At 50.6% G+C, this 21,321-nt stretch overlaps 1 protein-coding gene across 1 annotated transcript; it reads left to right on the top strand.

The window, feature by feature from the left end:
- Nucleotides 1–897: 897 nt before the first annotated feature.
- Slc1a5 (solute carrier family 1 member 5) lies at nucleotides 898–17,746 on the top strand. Its single transcript, XM_021166041.3, has 9 exons — nucleotides 898–2,027; nucleotides 5,223–5,265; nucleotides 5,922–5,966; nucleotides 6,450–6,491; nucleotides 9,017–9,177; nucleotides 13,348–13,581; nucleotides 15,431–15,625; nucleotides 15,719–15,853; nucleotides 17,069–17,746. Exons 1-9 carry the CDS (start codon nucleotides 1,453–1,455, stop codon nucleotides 17,304–17,306), a joined length of 1,668 nt encoding a protein of 555 aa, XP_021021700.1. The 5' UTR covers nucleotides 898–1,452; the 3' UTR covers nucleotides 17,307–17,746.
- The last annotated feature ends 3,575 nt before the right edge of the window (nucleotides 17,747–21,321 follow it).

The raw sequence follows: 21,321 nt of genomic DNA, 5'->3' as shown, positions 1-21,321 counted from the left end.
AACGCTCCTAGCCAATCCTGATCCACAAATTTCAGCCTCATTTTCCCCACCCTACTTGTCCCAAAGATTCTGGATTCAGCAGGCCTCTTTCCTCCTCCTCCTCCTCTCTAAGTCTGTTATTCTTACAGTTGGAGTGTCTAAATTAAGAATGTTTGTGGTGAACTGGCCATTTAAATTTTTTTGCTACATTTTTTTTATATATTTGTTTATTTGTGTGTGTTGCATGTACCATGCTCCTGTGAGGAGCACCCAATCTGTGACTATCTGAGGAAAGAGACTGGGTTGCAGCTCAAGCATGAGGGCCTGAGTTCAAATCCCCCACATTCAATGTTGGGGCCTACTGGCCCCTCCTCCCTCCCTCTCCCCCATTTGTTTCTACAGACTGGGTTTTTTTTATGTAGCCCCGGCAGCCCTAGAACTCGCTCTGTAGACCAACCAGGGCTGATCTTGAACTCACAGTGATCTATCTGCCTGCCTCTGCCTCCTGAGAGCAGGGATTAAAGGTGTGTGCCACTCATCTGTCTGCCCTTTCTAGGGGTCCTTCTGTGGAATATCAGATATGACCCACAATTAGATTCTTTTGACCAGGAGTGAGGTGCGTATGGGTGGGTGTGGGTTGGATAGTTTCCCAACGCCCCGCCCCTTTTGGAGGCTTTGCACCCTCTCTGGCCCGGCGCCCTTTCCCCGGCCCCGCCCCTGGCTATGCATTGTTATTCAGCCTAGGTTGCCCACTGTGATCTTGGCTCCGCCCCTCGCTCGCCACCTGGCGCCGAATGTTCCATAACCAATCAGCGCTTGCGGGACGGCCTCCGCCTTTTCAAGTCACGCCCTCCGCCTTTTCAAGTCACGCCCCTCCGTCTTTAATCCTGGTCGCTTCCGTCCAGCCGCCTCAGAGACACGCGGCGCGGCCTGGGAGGTTTCTCCTTGGCTCCTTGGTGCCACTTTCCAGATCCCCGGGTTGCTTCCTATTTGCATCTGGAAATTTGATTTTTCTCTCCAGAGCCCGAAACGCTCGGTCCACTCCTAGGGCTCCAGTACCCAAGAGTCCGAGAGCCAGGCGTCCTAATCCTGGGATCACGGATCTCGGTCTCCCGGAGCCAGGCATCCCGGATCTATGCCACCTGGGTTGAGCTTCCTGAAGACCTCGGCTACCTGAGTTTCCTTACTCCTTCAGGGAGTCAAAGAACCCTCTGAAGAGCTGTTCCCTACCCCCAACAAAAAAGAAAATCTACCCAGGCGCTCTCAACTCCTAGTTTTCGGGGATTCGACATCACCAGGAAAAATAAAGGGATCTCCGCGCACAGCTCAGGGATCCTAGGACCCTCCAGTTTCCGAGATCCGGTGGACGCACAACTTCAAGGACCGCTGCAAAGTTTCAGCCTCCACTCTCGGTCCTAAGGACGTCACACCTAGTCTCTAGGCGCACAAGGAACCTCCCTGTTACGGCTCAGCATGGCAGTGGATCCCCCTAAGGCTGACCCCAAAGGGGTAGTGGCGGTGGATTCCACCGCGAACGGTGGTCCCGCGCTGGGATCCAGAGAGGACCAGAGTGCGAAAGCAGGTGGTTGCTGCGGTTCCCGGGACCGGGTGCGCCGCTGCCTTCGCGCCAACCTGCTGGTGCTGCTCACGGTGGCTGCGGTGGTGGCTGGCGTGGGGCTGGGGCTGGGGGTCTCGGCGGCGGGCGGTGCTGACGCGCTGGGTCCCGCGCGCTTGACCGCTTTCGCCTTCCCGGGAGAGCTGCTGCTGCGTCTGCTGAAGATGATCATCCTGCCGCTCGTGGTGTGCAGCCTGATCGGGGGTGCAGCCAGCCTGGACCCTAGCGCGCTCGGTCGTGTGGGCGCCTGGGCGCTGCTCTTTTTCCTGGTCACCACACTGCTCGCGTCGGCGCTCGGCGTGGGCTTGGCCCTGGCGCTGAAGCCGGGCGCCGCCGTTACCGCCATCACCGCCATCAACGACTCTGTTGTAGACCCCTGTGCCCGCAGTGCACCAACCAAAGAGGTGCTGGATTCCTTTCTGGATCTCGTGAGGTACGTTCCCGCCAGGCAGTGGGGTGGTTAGGGGCCAGTGCAAGCGTGCAATCTTTCTGCTTTACCCCCTCTGAGTACAGGGATTACCCGTGTGTGCCGCCACTAGTCACCAAGGTTAGGTCCTCCAGATTGAGACATGCCTTCTAGAATCTAGGAAAATAAGGTAACGGTGACAGGACCGCTAACATCTTGGAAGGGTGAACTTTTACGGAAGTTCTCTAAATTTGGGGGCGGGCCTAAACATGGAGGGCTTTTAGAGGAAGGAAAAATCATAAACCTTCTTAGTCTTGTTATGCTTTTTGGAGACAGTACAGGGTCTCGTACAGCCAAGCCTGCCCTTGAACTCCTTAGCTCCCTACCTCCATCACCCTAGTGGCTGGGATGAAGGAGCATCATTTAGCTTACTGAAAACAAGTCTGCTACAAGTAGCTCAGGCTGCTCTCGTTGCCTCAGCCTCCTTCCTTGGCTTGCAAGGGAAGTGTTATAAAAGATACAAGGCCTGCCCTAAGAAGAGCCACACCCCCCATAAAAGTTATGAAGAACCACAAAAACAAACAAGAACGTTGTGCAAACTTCTGGGGGGATTCTTTGGGTGGCAAAGGGGCAGAGATGAGGCTCCTGGATAAGGATTTGGACCCAGGGTCTGTGACCTTTTCACTCCTATGAGCCTTTAGAGGCCCAATGGTGATGTGAGAGGCTGCCTGATTCCCAGCGATAGGAGTGTGCTCACATGTCCCCGGGACACAGCTTCTTGTTCACTCTAACCCTACTTGGTTCACCTGGGCCAGGCAGCCAGACTTCCGGTGCCTTCGCCCTCCCAGCCCTACCATCTCATTTCCTCTTGTATGTCCCCTTCAGTGCCTTCCCCAAAGCGGAGAGAGACATTTTATCCTTGTACCCTTTCCACTTTGGAGGACTCTAGACTCCCGGTCCACGTGGTCCTGCCATGAGGGCCTCTGATTCAGTATCTTCAGATTGGGGACTTCCTGGAAGGAAGAGAGAAGTGGGGTGGGTGGGGTGGTGGGGATGTGGAAGCGGTGAGTCAGAAAACCGGGCATCCTCTGCTTCTGGGCCATCGTATGGGATGACATGAAGGGTTGTGCCCTTGGTGTCCGTATTGAGGATGCCTTCTGGCTGGTGGAGATTAGCTGGATCTTGGGCCCTGCCCTGGGCGGCAAGTTGGCACACCCACCTTCAGGCTGTTTGTGAGCTGAGGCTTTTCCTCCCAGGCAAGCTCAAAACAGCTGGAACTCACACTCTCTAGGCCAGGATACTTCACGCCCAGCTTTCAAGCATGTAAACCTAGGCACTGAGAAGCCCACGTGGCCTTAAACCAGCTGGGAGGCACACATACATACCCACGAGGGACTGGATACTCTTTACGCTGTTATTTTATGTGTGTGGGTGTCTTGCCTGCATGTATGTGTGTGCGTTACATGTGTGCCTGGTGCCTGCAGATGCCAAAAGAGGTTATTGGATTCCCTGGGACTGAAGTTAGAGGTGGTTGTAAGCTGCCATATGCATGCTGGGAATCTTCATCTAGCTCCCCCTGACCCCCCAGTCTCCCGCACAGGACCACTTTCTTTTAAGGTGTTTTGTTTTTTTTTGTTTTGTTTTGTTTCTTTCCCGGGCAGGGGGAGGGATTGTTGAGCTAGGTTTTCTCTGTTCCTGGGACTCAGAAATCCCTGACCTGCCTCTTGTCCCCTGAGTGCTGGAAAGGCATGCGTCACCACTGGCATGGTGCCACCTTCAATCCCACCCCTGGCCATGTGAATGCTTAAGCCCGTGTTCAAGAGGATAGGTAGTACAAGTCATACATGGCTGCCCCACACCGCCAGACCCCCGCACGGTGAGGCGGGGGGAAGAGGATCAGGAGTTCTAGGCCATCCCGGGCCACATGAGGACCTCTCTCTTCCCAAGAACAAGGACAATCTCTCTCGAGAAAGTTTCTTGCCTTAGTTTTCCTTTATTTATCCATGGGGTTTTAGACGGGGTCATACTGTGTAACCTTGTCCTTTCAGCTGGCCCCATGCCTGCACCCACACACCTGGAGTCCCCTTCAGTTAAAAAGGAGTTGGACGATGTAAAGCAGTAGCTGTGCCACCTGGCATAGGGCAAACACCTGCCACGCACGAGCAGCCGTGCAAGGACACATGCATATTCATAACCGGAACAGCGGTCCCACCCCGTGTGGCTTAGCCTTCCAGGCCACCATCCATTATGCCCAGGTCCTCCCCATGCCCTCCAACCCACCAGACCCACCAGCCTGCTCCTTAGGGATCACCCTGTCCTTAGCCCTCCAGGAAGGAGCTGATGCAAGACGCCCAGGGTATTAAATGGTTGCTGGGTGTGGAGCTGAGGTCTGGTGTGACCCTGCCCTTCCTTGCCTGCCTCTCAAAAGCCTTGTTCCCACCCCCACCCCGCCTTGGTTCTGAAACCTCAACTTCTTGGGGCCAGAAGAGGCCAATTGAAACTCCCACATCCTGGAAAAGGTGTGCTGGCCAGCCTGTGTTAGACTGTCTGTATCTCCAGCTACCCAAGGGACTGAAGGACCACAGGTCTGAGGCAAGCCTGGGCTCACACAGTTTAAGGCTAGCCTGGGTAACTTAGCAAGACCCTGTCTCAAAAAATAAAAGTAGCTCTGAGGATGTAGTTCAGTAGTAGAGTGGGCAAGGCCCTTGTGTTCTACCTCTATCATGGGGGGGAAAGATTGGTGGGGGTTAGGCTCAGGGCTTAAGGGGTTTTTTTGTTTTGTTTTTTTTTTTTTTGCCAAGCCTGATGACTTGAGGTTGCTCTCTGATCACAAGAGATGAAGAAAACAGACTCCTGCACACAAGTAGGGGCACACATGCTCTGCGCGCCGCCCCCCCCTCCAGTAATTAAATGTTTATGGCCAGGCACTATGGCACAGGCCTTTAATCACAGCACAATGGCATAGGCAGGTGGCTCTCCAGTGAGTTCAAGGCCAGCTAGGACTGTACAGTGAGACACTATCAAAAAAATAAAAATAAAAAAAGTCAGGTGGGGTTGTATGTGTGGAGAATGTGACTGCAGCACTTTCTGATCCCCTTCTTAAGCCACCAAGCGAGATTTCCATCGCCACCCTCCTGGAAGCCAGCCCCGTCCCTCTCTGCCTGCGCTGCCTCCTTCCCACCCTCCCATGACAGCATCTAACATCGGTGTCTGTTTCTGCAGGAATATTTTCCCCTCCAATCTGGTGTCTGCTGCCTTCCGCTCTGTGAGTCCTCTGGGGTGTGACAAGGGGCTTAGGGGTGGGATGGTGACCGATAAGAAAAGGGAAATGCATGTATGAGTTTGCCAAGAGCATTCTGGGTTTGCCACTGAGACTCATCCCTGCCTTTCTTACTAAGAAGTGAGATTCTGGGGAGCTGGCCAGACAGCCAGACAACAGGTGCTGTGTGAGCTGACAACCTCAAGTTTGATTCTCAGAACACGCAGTTGTCCTCTGACCTCCAAACACATTCGGGGGGCCACATGCGCCACACACACATATACACATACACACCAAGTTAAATTTTAAAAAGAAATGAGATTATGGGAGAGGCTTGGTGGGGCCTGTAATACTAGCTCAGAAAGGCTGAGGTTGAGCCGAAAGTTGAGGCTACACAAGGAGATAGCATCTCAATAAGTGAAACTGGCATGAATGGCTCTTACCTGTAATCCCAGGGCTTGGGAAGTGGATGAGGAAGGACCAGGAGTTCAAGGTTATCATTGACTGCATAGGGAGTTAGAAGTCAGCCTGGGCTACAAGAGACCTTGTCTTTAAAACGGGAAAGGATGGGAGGAATGAGGGATGCTTGGGGCTGGTTTGGAGCTTTGTGTAGCTTTGGTGACAACGGACATTGATTTTTTTTCCCCCCACCCCATCTGCAGTTTGCTACCTCATATGAACCCAAAGACAACTCATGTAAAATACCGGTGAGCTGATGTGTGCAGACCCAACAGCCTTGCCACTGGGCCAGTGTAGTCCCCCCCCCCCCTTCCCCTCTTTGTCTTTTGAATCTTCCAAAAGGTTAGTGTGAATTTAGATTTAAACTTGGGATTAGTGTGCAATCCTTGGGACTGCAGTTGTGGCTCGGGGGTGGGGGGTGGGGTGGGGGGGGGTAGAGAGTTTGCCTTAGCATGCTCAAAGCCCTGGGTTCCATCCTCAGTACTGCATAAACCAGACATGCTGGCTCACACCTGTGACTCCAGTAATAAATAGAATGACTACAAATATTTCAGGAGCCCAGGGTCACCCTTGGCTACATAGGGAGTTCTAGGCTAGCCTGGGCTACAAGAGACTATCTTAGAAGTTGGGGGTAGAGGGGTTGGTTGCCGGGGCTGGGGCATTGCTGTTTCTAGCATAGAAGTGGGAGCCATGATGACAGTTGGCACTAATCCTTCCAACCTTGCCTGCAGCAATCCTGTATACAGCGGGAGATCAATGCAACCATGGTCCAGGTAAGCAAGGCCAGGGCTGAGGAAGCTCCACACCACCGGCCCGTTGTGGCTTTTCAGTTTGCCCCCCACCCTCTGCTGTTTGAGTCTTCCCCAAAAACATAGTGTGAGGGCTGGAGAGATGGCTCAGCAGTTAAGCACTGGCTGCTCTTCCAGAGGACCTGGAATTCAATTCCCAGCACCCATGTGGCAGCTGGCAACTGTCTTTAATTACAGTTCCAGGAGATCTGATGCCCTCACACAGATAGACATGCAGGCAAGCACATTAAAAAAAAATAAGCAAGCCGGGCTACACAGGGAAACCCTATCTTGAAAAATCAAAACAGAAAAAAAAAAAAAAAAAGCAAAACACAGAAGTCTGCTGCCTTTGGAGCTGAGGCTATAGCTCAGTGTCTGGCATGTTTGTTTAGTGTGAGTGAAGCCCAGGCTTTAGTCCCCGACAGCGTGTAAGCAAGTCAGGTGGTGGTGTGTGCCTGTGATCCCACATTGAGGGTGTGGGGGTGCAGAAGGATCAAAGTTCAAGGTTATCTCTGGATACATTGGAGTTAAGAGGCCAGCCTGGGCTTTGAGAGACCCTATGGGATTCCATAGTTGTCAGTATCTCCTGAGGTTCTGGGATCAGCTGTTGCCCTAATGGGTACGAGGCAAGCCCCCAGTCCCAAGCCACACCTCCAGCCCCTCACTGGCTTCCCCTACCGGATCCCACCCACCCTTAACCTTATGCCCAGAGGGTCTGTCTACAGTGCCGATCTGATCCTGTCCATTGCCCAGAACCCCCAGTGCTATGAGAGATGTGTGTTGCTTTTGTGCACAGAGGCCAGAAGAAGAGGTTGATTCCTTGGAACTGGAGTCAGAGGTGTTTGTAGGACACTTGGCTCGTGATGTGAATGCTGGGGTCCAGCTTCCATCCCAGCCCCATCTACTCCGAGCTGACGCCTCCTCTCCTCACTTTGTAGACCAGGCTGGCCTCGAACTCAGAAATCCACCTGCCTCTGCCTCCCGAGTGCTGGGATTAAAGGCGTGCGCCACCACGCCCAGCTGAGTTTTGCTTTTTATTGCTGTGAGAAATGTGGCCAAAGCAACTTGGGAAGGAAAGGTTTATTTCACCTTAGTGATGTGTGTGTACAGTCCATCATGAAGGGACTGGGGCGGGGACCTGGAGGCAGAAACTGAAGCAGCGGCCACGGAGGGCTGCTGCTACTTATTTGCTTGCTCAGCGAGCTTTCAGAACCATCTGCCCAAGGTGGCGCTCTGACTGAAGTGGGCTGAACCCGCTCACATTTTTTTGTTTTTGTTTGTTTGTTTGTTTGTTTGTTTTCGAGACAGGGTTTCTCTGTGTAGCCTTGGCTGTCCTGGAACTCACTCTGTAGACCAGGCTGGCCTCGAACTCAGAAATCCACCTGCCTCTGCCTCCCAAGTGCTAAGATTAAAGGAGTGCGCCACCACCGCCGGGCTCTTGTTTTGTTTTTTTAAAGACATGATTTCTCTGTATAATCCTGACTGTCCTGGAACTTGCTCTGTAGACCAGGCTGGCCACAAATTCCGAGATCTGCCTGCCTCTGCCTCCTGAGTGATGGGATTAAATGTGTGCCTCACCACACCCAGCTCCCACATCAATTTTGTTTTCATTCTTTTATTTTTATTTATTTCTTATTCTTTTACTTTACATCCTGATTGCTGCCCCACTCCCTAGTCACCCCCTCCCACAATCCTCCCCCTACCCCCTTCCCTTCTCTGAGAGGGTGTAGGCATCCCTTGGGTATCCCCCAACCCTAGTGCATCAAATCTCTGTGAGGCTAGGTACTTCCTCTTCCACTGAAGCCAGACAAGGCAGCCCAGCTAGGAGAACCCATCCCACAGACAGGCAGCAGCTTTAGGGACAGGACAGCCCCTGCTCTAGTTGCTTGGGACCCATTTGAAGACTGAGCTGCACATCTGCTACATATTTTTTTGTTTAAGTCACGGTATCTCTTTGTAGCCCTGACCGTCCTGGAACTCAGAAGGATTGTAGGAGGGTGTGACTGGGAGGGAATCAGCGATTGGGATATAAAGTGAATAAATAAAAAGTAAATGAAAATGAAGAAAAAATGATGGTGGTGGTTTAACACATTTAACCCATCACTCGGGAGGCAGAGGGCAGGCAGATCTCTGATTTCAAGGCCAGCCTGGTCTCGGGGAGGCCTAGGTCTAGCCTGCGTATGCTCTTTGGTTGGTGGTTCAGTTTCTGAGAGCCCAAAGGTCCAGGTTGGTTGACTCTGGTCTTCCTGTGGGGTTCCTGTCCCCCTTCAGGGCCTGGAATCCTTCCCCCCACCACAGTTATCTACAGGCCAATCAGGTAGAGGCTTTTTCCCAGTTGAGGTTGTTCCTTCTTCCAAGAGGAACTTAGCTTGTAAGGTAAAGCTGACAAAACAAAACAAAAATAACCAGGACTGGCTAGTTCCAGCCCTGCTCGGCCACGCTGGGTACTCAGTGGCTGCACAGATGGGTTGGCACTCACTCTCTCCCCACACCTCTGTTCTTTCCTGAAGCTTCTCTGTGAGGTGGAGGGAATGAACATCCTGGGCCTGGTGGTCTTTGCTATCATCTTTGGTGTGGCTCTGCGGAAGCTGGGGCCTGAGGGTGAGCTGCTCATTCGTTTCTTCAACTCCTTCAACGATGCCACCATGGTCCTGGTCTCCTGGATTATGTGGTAGGTGTTGGGGACAAGGGGTGGACATGTCTGTTGTGTGATGTGGGGGAGCCTTCCAATGCGCTTCCTAGAGCCTGAGGGGTTCTGCATTCAGATCTGTATTCACCATTCACTGGCTGTGTGACATTGTGCTAGTGACTTGTCGTCTCTGTGCCTCAGTTTCCCCCATGTCAAGAGGTGACCATCCTGTAGTCCATGGGTGCTAGGACTGATACCTTTGCCTTCTTTTTTTTTTTTTTTTTTGGTTTTTCGAGACAGGGTTTCTCTGTATAGCCCTGGCTGTCTGTCCTGGAACTCACTTTGTAGACCAGGCTGGCCTCGAACTCAGAAATCCACCTGCCTCTGCCTCCCGAGTGCTGGGATTAAAGGCGTGCGCCACCATGCCCAGCTAGCCTTCTTGATCATACTAGAAGATGATGGAAGACAGCCAAACAGATGTGCCATGGCTTTTAATGTAATAGCACGGCTCCTCTTGAATTGAGGATCTGAGATAATGCCTGCCTTACCAGGTTGCCATAGAGGTTTATTTGGAGCCAGGGTATCACTCAGCCAGGGAGTGCTTGCCTCACAGGTGCCTCGAGCACCCTGCATTCTAATCCCCGTGCCTGGTTCTAACTGTTGAGCAGCCCCTGATGTGAGTACTGTCCTTTGGTTTTTCATAAATGACTTGAGGAAATGAAAGCGAAAACCACATTGCAGGAGCTCTCCTCCTGTCTATCTGCTCTCACACAGATAGGCTCCACCCACCTGGCCTGGATCTAAAGATCAGAAATTGAGAGAAAAGACAAGATGGCTACTAACACAAAACCAAATCAAACAGAAAAAAGAAAAGTAGGTGAAATGGCTCAGCGGTTAAGAGCGCTGACTGCTCTTCCTAAAGTCCTGAGTTCAAATCCCAGCAACCACATGGTGGCTCACAACCACCTGTAATGAGATCTGACTCCTCTTTTGGAGTGTCTGAAGACAGCTACAGTGTACTTACATATAATAAATAAATAAATAAATAAATAAATATTAAGAAAAAAGAAAAAAGAAAAGTAATAACAAGAACTCCCCAGATTCCACCATATAGAACTTTCCTGGGGCTGGAGAGATGCATCAGTGGTTAAGAGCCCTGCTGCTCTTCTCTGGACCCATTTCTGGGACCCAGCATCCACATAGTTTCTTGCAAGCATCTCTAACTCCACTTCCAGGGAGTCTGTTGCCCCCTTCTGGCCTGTGTGGGCAACTGCACTCACGTGGTACACAGCCATATAGGCAAAACCGCCACGCATAAAATATGAATAAACCGGGGCTGGAGAGATGGCTCCGTGGTTAAGAGCACTGACTGCTCTTCCAAAGGTCGTGAGTTCAAATCCCAGCAACCACATATGGTGGCTCACAACCATCCGTAATGAGATCTGACACCCTCTTCTGGTGTGTCTGAAGACAGCTACAGTGTACAGTATCTAAATATAATAATAAATAAATCTTTAAAAAAAAAAACTTTAAGAAAAGTAACTTTCCAATGGCTGGAGAGGTGGCTTGGGGGTTAGCAGCATTCATTGATCTTCCAGAGGACCTAGGTTTGATTTCAGACATCCACATGGTGGCCTCACAATTGTTTGTAATTCCAGTTCCAGGGGCAGACCCCTGTACTGGCATTGTACGGCACCAAATATGCACATGATGAGTAGGCATTCATGTAGCCAAAACACGTATACACATAGAATGAAGTGGAAAAATCTTAGCCAGACATGGTGGCACATGCCTTTAATATTAGAAAACAGAGGCAAGCGGATGAATCTTTGTGGGCTTAAGGTTAGTTTGTTCTACATAACCACTACCAAAGTAGTGAGGCAAACTGTAAGACACTATATTAAAAAACAAAGCAAAATGCACAGTTCTGTGGTGGTGCAACCTTTAATCCCAGCACTTGGGAGGCAGAAGCAGGCGGATCTCTGAGTTCGAGGCCAGCCTGGGCTACACAGAGAAACCTGTCTCAAGAAAAACAAAACAAAAAACAAAATGCTAAGTTTTTGTCTATGCCTTTAATGCCAGCATTTGAAAGGCAGAGGCTGGCAGATCTTTGTGAGTTCAAGGCTACACAAAGAAACCCTGCATCAAAAAGCCAAAACAAGGGGCTGGCGAGATGGCTTAGTGGGGAAGAGCACTGACTGCTCTTCCAAAGGTCCTGAGTTCAAATCCCAGCAACCACATGGTGCCTTACAACTACCTGTAATGAGATCTGACCCCCTCTTCTGGGGTGTCTGAAGACAGCTGCAGTGTACAGTGTACTTTTTATAATAATAAATAATAAAGCCATATCAAAGAACAGCTATGCTCATTGGGTATGCCTTTTTGTTGTAGATTTTTGGAACTAGGGTTCACTATGTAACCTAGACTTGCCTAGAACTCAGAATTCTCCTACTCTTGGACCCAAGTGATGGGAACACAGGCACCCACCACCACATTCAGCGCTGTTTGTGTGTGTGGCAGTAGGGATCTAGCCCAGAGCCATGTAATTGCTAAGCACTCTTTGGCTGAGTCATACACACACACACCCCGCCCCTCAGTGGGGCCTCGGGGGATGGGGTGTTTCTAGGCTCTACCATTGAGCCACGTCCCTGCCTTTTAGCGTGTCTTGATCAGTAAGAACATGGTCGGTGCTGCAGAGGCGAGGCTTCCAAGACAGCTTGGTTTCCCTCCCTGCTGCTGCTCTTCCCCAGCTCTGTGCACTACTCTAAGTTAGACTTAACTTCCTGTGCATCAATTTTTCTCTGCAGAAGATGGTGCCGTGACAGCGGCTTCAGAGGTCACAGCAGGGTTAACACATGTTCTCATGCCAGTGCCTGCTCTGTCCCATGCTCAGAGTAAACAATGGCAAATATTTATTTAAGCATTTGTGCTTATAAAATTCCTGGGCACTTCTGAGTGGCTGGGACTTGGCCAGCTGGCCCTCCCCTCCCTTATTGCACAGGTGCCTTTCTTTTGTGTAAAGGGCAAGGAACTGAGGAGACAACCAGCCATGGTTGCAAGGCATTGGGAAACCAGGCTAACAGCAAGTGCACCCTGGGAGTCTTGGCTGTAGGACAGACACAGGGAGGGTTGTTGCACCAGCAGTGGGACTGTGTACAAATGCCTCCCAGCTAGTGTCTCCCTTCATCCTGTTGTAGTTCCTGGAGGTTAGTAGCACTACCTTGCCTGGTTGGTATTTTCTTTATTCTGTGGTGAAGATTAAAAGCAGGTCTTTGAGCTACCATTGAACCACACTGCCCAGCCCCTCACTGGGAGATTCTAGGCAGGGTTCTACCACTGAGCCACGCCCCCAGCCACTCACTGGGGGATTCTAGGCAGGGGCTCTACCACTGAGCCACGCCCCCAGCCCCTCATTGGGGGATTCTAGGCAGGGGCTCTACCACTGAGCCATACCTGTCAGCCCTCTTTTTACTTTCTGAGACAGGGTTTTATTGCCTTGAATTGTGTGTGTGTGTATGTTTAAATTTTATGTGGATAAGTGTTTGGCCTACATGTATGTCTGTGCACCATGTATATTCAGAGCCTGTGGACAGAAGAGAGATCCCCTAGAGCTGGAGTTCTAGGCTGTTGTGAGCCACCGGGTGGGTCCTAGAAACGGAACCTGGATCCTGTATAAAAGTAGCCAGTGCTCTTATCTGCCGAGCCATCCATCCATCTCTCCAGCTCTTGGCTTTGGACTTTTGATCCTCATAGCTTAACTTACAAAGTGTCTGGTGGGCCGTCAGTCATCCAAGATCAAAGGCTTAGGTGGGGTATGTTGCAAGTGCTGCAGACCTGTGAGTTAGAGTGACCCAGAGACTTTTTTTTTTTTAACTGAGAGTGACAGCAGCTGCTTTAACAAACAAACCAGGCAGCAAACAACTCAGTGGTGGGTGCTTCTTTCCCTAATTCACGGTCAAGTCTACATCTGAGGTCGCCGTTCTGGTAGGGATGGTCACGTGTGCGCATGCGTGCGCTTTTATTTTATACCCGTGCTATCTTTGTGTCTACAATTTTATCTGAGGCTCTCACCAGTCTTGGAGTGGTGCTCTGAGTAACTCCAGACTTCTAGGAAAGGTTGGGAAGTGTGGTCAGCTGAAGTGTTGCGCACGGGGCGTGGCTGTGACAGTCCTGTGATCGGCGGCGGCAATATGTCTCTGTGATGATGATCAGGTACGCACCCGTTGGAATCTTGTTCCTGGTGGCCAGCAAGATTGTGGAGATGAAAGACGTCCGCCAGCTCTTCATCAGCCTCGGCAAATACATTCTGTGCTGCCTGCTGGGCCACGCCATCCACGGGCTCCTGGTTCTGCCTCTCATCTACTTCCTCTTCGCCCGCAAAAATCCCTATCGATTCCTGTGGGGCATCATGACACCCCTGGCTACTGCTTTCGGGACCTCTTCTAGGTGAGCCCTGTTACCAAATATAAAGGGAACTGGGAGTGGGTATTGGTGTTTGAAGACCTGTATTATGACTGGGGTCATTCGATGTGGACACATTTTTTTATTTTATTTTATTTTACTTTACTTTTTTGTCAGTTTTTCTTTTCTTTCTTTATTTTTTTAAAAATTTTATGTGTATCAGTGTTTTACCTGAACGCATGTCTGCAGTGTTCCCGGGTGCCCACAGAGGCCAGGTGTTTGATTTCCCCTGGGTCTATAGTTTCAGCTCTGAGCCACCATGTGGGTGCTGGAGGTTGAACCCAGGGGCTCTGGAAGAGCAGCCACCGTTCTTAATCACCGAGCCATCTCTCCAGCCTCCTTCACTCAGTCTTTTTTTTTTTTTTTTCTGTCATTTTTTCTTTTCTTTGTGTGTGTGAGGTGACAGTGCAGTGTGTGTGTAAGTCGGAGGACACCTGCAGGTGTCCCTCCTCACCTCCTACTTATTTGAGATTGTCTGTTTTTCCCTCCCGTCTCTCAGTAAGGGTGCTAAGGATTACAGACATTGTACTATGTGTCTGATTTTTACAGAGCTATGGGGAATTGAACGCTGGTCCTCATGTTGGTACAACTACAGCCTTCTCCCCCGGCCGTTTTGTTTTTGTTTTCTAAGACAGGGTTTTTCTATACTGCTCTGCTTGTCTTGGAACTCGCTCTGTAGAGCCGGCTGGCCTTGAACTGAAAGATCCGCCTGCCTCTGCTTCCAGAGTGCTGGGATTAAAGGCATGCACCACCGCTGCCCAGCTGTTTTGGTTTTTAAATTTTATTTTTAGCTAGGCAGTGTTGACATGGAGGCAATCAGATCTCTGAGTTCTAGACGAGTCTAGGTAGGCTAGAGAATGAGTTCCAGGACAGCCAGGGCTACACACAGAAATCCTGTCTAGAAAAACCAAACCAAAACCAACCAGAGTGGGGAAAACCCTTTTATTCTTGTATGTATTTGTACATCATGGAGAGCCTTCTGACAACACACTTGGGGAAATGGATCCTTTTCTACACTCGGCGTTGAACTCAGGCTTGCAGCGAGCACCTAAGACCACCCTTTTACCACCCTTTTCGGTTTTGTGGAGCTCTGGGTTGAAACCATGACCTTGTGCGTGCTAAGAATGAGCCCCACCACAGCCACACCCATCAGCCCTCATTGGTGGGCTCTAGCCACAGGCTTAACCACTGACCTACATTCCAGCCCTCTTTATTTTGAGACAGGGTCTCCCTGGGTTAGCCTAGGCTGCTCTCAAACTTGGAATCCTTGCCGGGGTCGGTAGTGCACTAAACACAGCTCTTGAGAGTCAGTGCTGGGTGGGTGTGGTCTCTATTTAAGCCAGACTGGTCTACCTAGCAAGTTATAGGCCAGCCCTACCTGCATACATAATGAGACCCTGTCTTAAAGAAAAACAAAACTAACCTAACAAAACCCCATATGCACGCAAAAAAAACTTGGTCCTCAGCCTCCCGGGTATTTACAAGCTCCTGTCAGTACATGCAGCTTGCTGTGAGTGTCTGCAGAGGGAGCAGTACATTACCAGTACTGATGAGGCTCCCTCTGTTTCAGCAGGATCCGGGGAGCCTGCTGCTTTGAGAAGGGAAAGACATTGGAGAGCTAGAAGCTCGGGGTGGTGTGAGGAAAGGAGGTCTGGGCAGGTGGGCAGGGACCGTGGATGTGGATCCGTGAGCAGTCAGTAACTACCTCAGCTGGGGGTGGGCTCCGTGCAGCTGTCGGGTGGGCGGGCCTAGCCTTTGAGGTCCAGGAGGGCTGGTCCCGGAGTGCTCACCCAGGCTCACTCACTGTGATGTTGTTCTCTGCCACCTTGATCAGCTCTGCCACCTTGCCTCTGATGATGAAGTGTGTAGAGGAGAAGAATGGTGTGGCCAAACACATCAGCCGGTTCATCCTGCCCATCGGCGCCACAGTCAACATGGACGGGGCTGCGCTGTTCCAGTGTGTGGCGGCAGTGTTCATCGCACAACTAAACGGGGTGTCCCTGGACTTCGTGAAGATCATCACCATCCTGTGAGTACCGGGGGGCTGTGGCAGGAGGGACTATGGCAGGAAGCCCTGCCCCCATGATTCTGCCATCTCCCCTCTTTCCTTCTCTTCCCCCAGGGTCACAGCCACAGCATCCAGTGTCGGTGCGGCAGGGATCCCTGCAGGGGGCGTCCTCACCCTCGCCATCATCCTGGAAGCAGTCAGCCTCCCTGTGAAGGACATCTCCTTGATCTTGGCCGTGGACTGGCTAGTGTAAGTGGGGCCTTGGGGGTTTGCTGGGGCTAAGGAGTCCTCTAGGAAAGGGCATGAGGACTCCTGCACACGGTAAGTAAGACAGACATGACAAGTTTAGATGGAGCACGTGAGACTTTAATCCTCCCATAGGGAGGGAGAGTTAACGACTTAGGGGTTCTATTTCTTTTTTTCTCTTAAAAAACAGGGTCTCCTCCTGAAGCCCTGATTAGCTCAGAATTGACTATCGACCAGGCTGGCCTCAAACTCAGAGATTCTCGTCTCTGCCGTCCCAGTGCTGGTATTAAAGGCCTGTATCACCAGGCTTGGTTGTTTATTTTTAACTTATGTATTGTTACGTGTGTGTGTGTGTGGGTGAGTGTGTGGGTAAAGGGGGATGGGACATGTTTCATGATGTGGTTGGTTCCTTTTTTCCACCTCCGTGGGTTCTGGAGATCAATTGCAGGCCTCCTGTCCTGTACAGTAAGCGCCTGTTGGACCATCGTACCATTGTTTTGTTTGTTTGGGGATGTGTCTTTTGTTTTGTTTTGTTTTGTTTGACGCTGGACCTCATGATGTAACCCTGGCCGTCCTGGCATTTGCCCTGTAGTCCAGGCAAGCCCCAAACTCTCCTACCCCAGACTCCGTGGTACTAGAAACACATGTATGAGCCATGAGCTGTGCCTGACCAATCTTTGGAGTCTTATAAGGAACCCTGGAAGAGCAGTGAGCCACTGTAGCTTGCAATCGTGACTCCTAGGCCTGGCAGCTTACGCTCAGTTCTGTCCTAGCTACCTTAATCCTCCTGTGTCTCAGTTTCCTCATCTGTACAATGGGGAGGTAGCAAAGGGCCTGCTACACAAGGATGAGGCCCTGGATTTGGATCTCTAACCCCATATGACCCCTAGACTGGGCAGACGGATGGATCTCTGAGCTTGTGGGCCTGTCAGTCTAGCTGATTGAGCTCATTCATGCTCAGTTCAGTGAGAGCTGCTGTCACAGAAAATAAGGATGTGAGGTGTAGTGCACACATCTTTCATTCCAGTACTTGGGAGGCCAAGGCAGGAGAATCTGAGTTTGAAGCCAGCCTGGTTTACATACTGAGTTCCAGGACAGCTATGTGGACTCCGACTCCTAAATCAACTCTTCTGGTGGGTGACGGCAGGTCACCTGGGCCCTGGCCTCCTGCCTCCTCTTCCTTCCGTCTCACATTATTGCTGTGTGCCTCCCTTTTAGGGACAGGTCCTGTACTGTCCTCAACGTGGAAGGTGATGCTTTTGGGGCCGGACTGCTTCAGAGTTACGTGGATCGAACCAAGATGCCGAGCTCAGAGCCCGAATTGATCCAGGTGAAGAACGAGGTGTCTCTGAATCCACTGCCCCTCGCCACAGAGGAGGGGAATCCCCTCCTGAAACAGTACCAGGGACCCAACGGGGACTCCAGTGCCACGTTCGAAAAGGAATCTGTCATGTGAATATCAGGAGAGATTTTCTACGCCCTGGTGACTTCACGTTAGAAGCCAGGGTCTTGCGAGCTGGAGAAATGGACTGGATAAGGGCTCTAGGGGTGGGCTGTTTACACACTCCAGGAATCTAGGGGTCCCTGTCTCCTTCCTGGAGAGGCTATTGCTGGGGTGCATGTGCTTATATATGAATGTGTCCACAAATCCCACCCCCTCCCCGTTCTGTCCCCCATTCAAGGAATGGCCTGCCCTCTCAGGAAATGGGTTGTCCTGTAGAGTTCTCTACCCTTTAAAGGCAAAACTATTGTGATGCAATACTATCTAAATGTCTCTGTCTGTAGTGTGTGTGCACTTGCTGTGACCTCCCCAGTAGTCCCTCCATGACAAGAAACACTCCCACGAGTCTCGAGGGAAAGCCAAGAATAAATGTCACTCCAGAACACATTTTTTTTTTAGCAATAAAATGGTGTCAAATGTATTGACCATGGCCCTAGAGTCTGAGTAATACCAGGTGTCTGGTCACATGTCTTTACTTTCAGCACTGGGGAAGGACACAGGCAGGAGATTCAGAAGCTAAAGGCCAGCCTGGGCTGTGACATTGTCTCAAACCTTTTTTGCTAGACACAGTGTCACACACCTTCAATCCTAGTACTGCAGGGCAGAGGAAGGCAGATATCTGAGTTCGACCCTGGCCTGATCTATCTCCACAGTGAGATTCAGGCCAGCCAGTGCTACATAGACCATATCTCCAAAAACATATCTTTAATATTTTGACTAAATATGAAAATCCACAGTAAAGTCAAGTTTTAGATGTCACTGAACTTTACAAATCAGAAATCATTGTGGCCGGGCAGTGGTGGCACACGCCTTGAATGCCAGCACTTGGGAGACAGAGGCAGGAAAATCTCTGACTTTGAGGCCAGCCTGATCTATAGATCAAGTTCTAGAACAGCCAACACCCCTCCCCGCAACCCTGCCTCAAAAATAACAACAAAAAAGAAGTTGTGAGCTGGTAAGACGGCTCATGGGGTACAGGTACCTGTGGCAAAGAATGGACTTGGGTTCTGTCCCTGGGATCCACATGGTTGCGAGAGAGGGACTAGAAATGTGGCTCAGTACTTAAGCGCACTGTGCTCTTCAGAAGGCAGGCTCCATCCCCAGCACCCAGCAGCACCCAGCTCCCGGGGATGCAGCACCTGACCTCTGGTCACTTGCACACATGTGGTGCACACTCACACAGATAAATAAGGGGATGGAAAGCTGACTCAGCAGTGCGGAGGACTGGGGTTAAGTCCCAGCATTCACATCGGTGGCTCACAGCCATCCATAGCACTCTGTGGGAACAGTAGCCCTCTTCTGACCTCTGGGTTGCAAGCATTCGTGTGATCCTGTGACACACATGTATGTGCAGGCAAAGCGTCCTTACACGTAAAGTAATCAATTTAAATAAACAGGGCTGGAGATAGGTCTCAGCAGTTAGGAGCCCTGGGTGTTCTAGAGGGCCTGGGTTCCACTCCCCGTTCACAACCATCTCTAACTCCAGTTCCAGACCATGTAAGCTTGGTCCCTGGATCCCAAGGAAGGTGGGAGAGACCTGCCAAGTTGTCTTCTGAACTCCACATACCCACAGCATTTTTTTTTAAAGATCTCACTATGTACCTCTGACTGACTTTACAGAAATCCGCTTGTCTCCTGAATGATGGAATGATGGACATGTGCCACTACACTCAGATTATACTTAAATTTTTATTTTATACTTAAATTTTTATTATTATTATTATTTTTTTTTTTTTTGGTTTTTCGAGACAGGGTTTCTCTGTATAGTTCTGGCTGTCCTGGAACTCACTTTGTAGACCAGGCTGGCCTCGAACTCAGAAATCCAACTGCCTCTGCCTCCCGAGTGCTGGGATTAAAGGCGTGTGCCACCACGCCCGGCTATACTTAAATTTTTATTGCTAAAAGTTATCATTGATCCTGGCTTAGTGTCATTAGTACTAGAGCCTTTTAGATAAGATGAATAATGCATTTCCATTGGAAAAATTAATGAACCTGTGCTTGTAAAAACTGGTGCATTTTGTTCTGTGTTCTATTTATAAATCTTGTACAGAGGAGAGGGTGACTCAGGTTCAGAGCCCCTGCCTAGAATCCCCCAGTGAGGTGCTGGGGGTGTGGCTCAGTGGTAGAGCCCCTGCCTAGAATCCCCCAGGGAGGGGCTGGGGGCGTGGCTCAGTGGGAGAGCCCTGCCTAGAATCCCCCAGGGAGGGGCTGGGGGCGTGGCTCAGTGGGAGAGCCCCTGCCTAGAATCCCCCAGTGAGGGGCTGGGGGCGTGGCTCAGTGGGAGAGCCCCTGCCTAGAATCCCCCAGTGAGGGGCTGGGGGCGTGGCTCAGTGGCAGAGCCCCTGCCTAGAGTCCCCCAGTGAGGGGCTGGGGGCGTGGCTCAGTGGTAGAGCCCCTGCCTAGAATCCCCCAGTGAGGGACTGGGGGTGTAGCTCAGTGGTAGAGCCCCTGCCTAGAATCCCCCAGTGAGGGGCTGGGGGCGTGGCTCAGTGGTAGAGCCCCTGCCTAGAATCCCCCAGTGAGGGGCTGGGATTAAAGGCGTGTGCCACCATGCCCGGAGCCTTTGTAATATGAAGTTGTTGGCTTCACCCAGGATGGTGTGAAGTGTCTTGTACAACTTCTAGAAAGTTCATTTACCACTATACCACTATGACTAACTGCTTGAACCCTCACTATCCAAATATTTCCCAGACAATAACTTTGCTCTTTTAGGTTTTTTTCTTAAAGATAAATTCTTTCTATGTAGCTCCAGCTGGTCCTGAACTAGCAGAGAACCTCCTGCTTCTGCTTCCTGAGTGATAGGATTAAAGATATATGACACTAAGTCTGGTTTAGCATTTCTTAATTAATTAATTAATTTGTCAGTTAATTTTTTTAAAGATTTATTTATTATTATATGTAAGTACACTGTAGCTGTCTTCAGACCCACCAGAAAAGAGTGTCAGATCTCATCACGGGTGGTTGTGAGCCACCATGTGGTTGCTGGGATTTGAACTCAGGACCTTTGGAAGAGCAGACAGTACTCTTACCCGCTGAGCCATCTCACCAGGCCCAGTTAATTAACTTTTACATCTTGACCACAGCTTCCCTGCCTTCCCCTCTTCCCAGTTCCTCCCTTCCACTGCCCCTCTCCTCCCTCCTCCCACCCTTTCTGCCTCTTCAGAAAGGGGCAGGCCTCCCCGTGGATATTAACCAGCCATGGCATTATCATATTGCAGTAAGACTAGGTACTTTCTCTCCTATTGAGGCCAGATGAGGCAACCCAGCATGGGGAAAGGGTCCCAAAAGCCGGCACCAGAGTCAGACAGCCCTTTCTTCCACTGTTAGGAGTCTGACGAGAAGACCAAGCTGCATAACTAACATGCAGAGGGCCTAGGTCAGTCCTCCGCAGGTTACCTGGTTGGCAGGTCAATCCCTGTGAGGCCCAGGTTAGTTGATTCTGTAGGTTTTATTGTGGTGTCCTTGACCCCTCCGCTCCTACAATCCCTTTTTAAATCAGGTTTTACCTGACTATATGCCTGTACCGTGTGCATGTTTGATATCTGCAGAGGCCAAAAGAAGGCAACCGATCCTGTAGACCTGGAGTCGCAGACAGTTGTAAGCTGCCATGTGGATGCTGGGAATTGAATCCAGGTCCTTTGGTAGAAAGAAGTCAGTGCTCTTAAATGCTGGGCCATCTCTAAAGTTTTGGATTTCTTTTTTATTTATTTTTATTTTCTTATTAGTTTTAGAATTTTGAAACAGGGTCTCTACATAGTTCTGGCTGCCTTGAATTAACAGAGACCCACCTGCCTCTGCTTCCATGTCCAGCCTAAGATTCATTTTTATTTATGTGTATCTGTCTGTGTGGATGTATGCTGTGTATGTGTGTGTGTGTGTGTGTGTTGCGTGCATCTGCAGAGGCTACCTTGGAACTGGAGTTACACACAGATGTTAACACTCTAAACGAGGTGCTGGGTACTGAACCTGT

The sequence above is a fragment of the Mus caroli genome, unplaced genomic scaffold, assembly GCF_978045245.1.
Source record: "Mus caroli unplaced genomic scaffold, Mus_caroli_1 scaffold_8, whole genome shotgun sequence".
Classification (NCBI taxonomy): Eukaryota; Metazoa; Chordata; class Mammalia; order Rodentia; family Muridae; genus Mus; species Mus caroli.
Note: the sequence above shows the minus strand (reverse complement) of the source record. Positions and strands in the feature narration are given on the sequence as shown.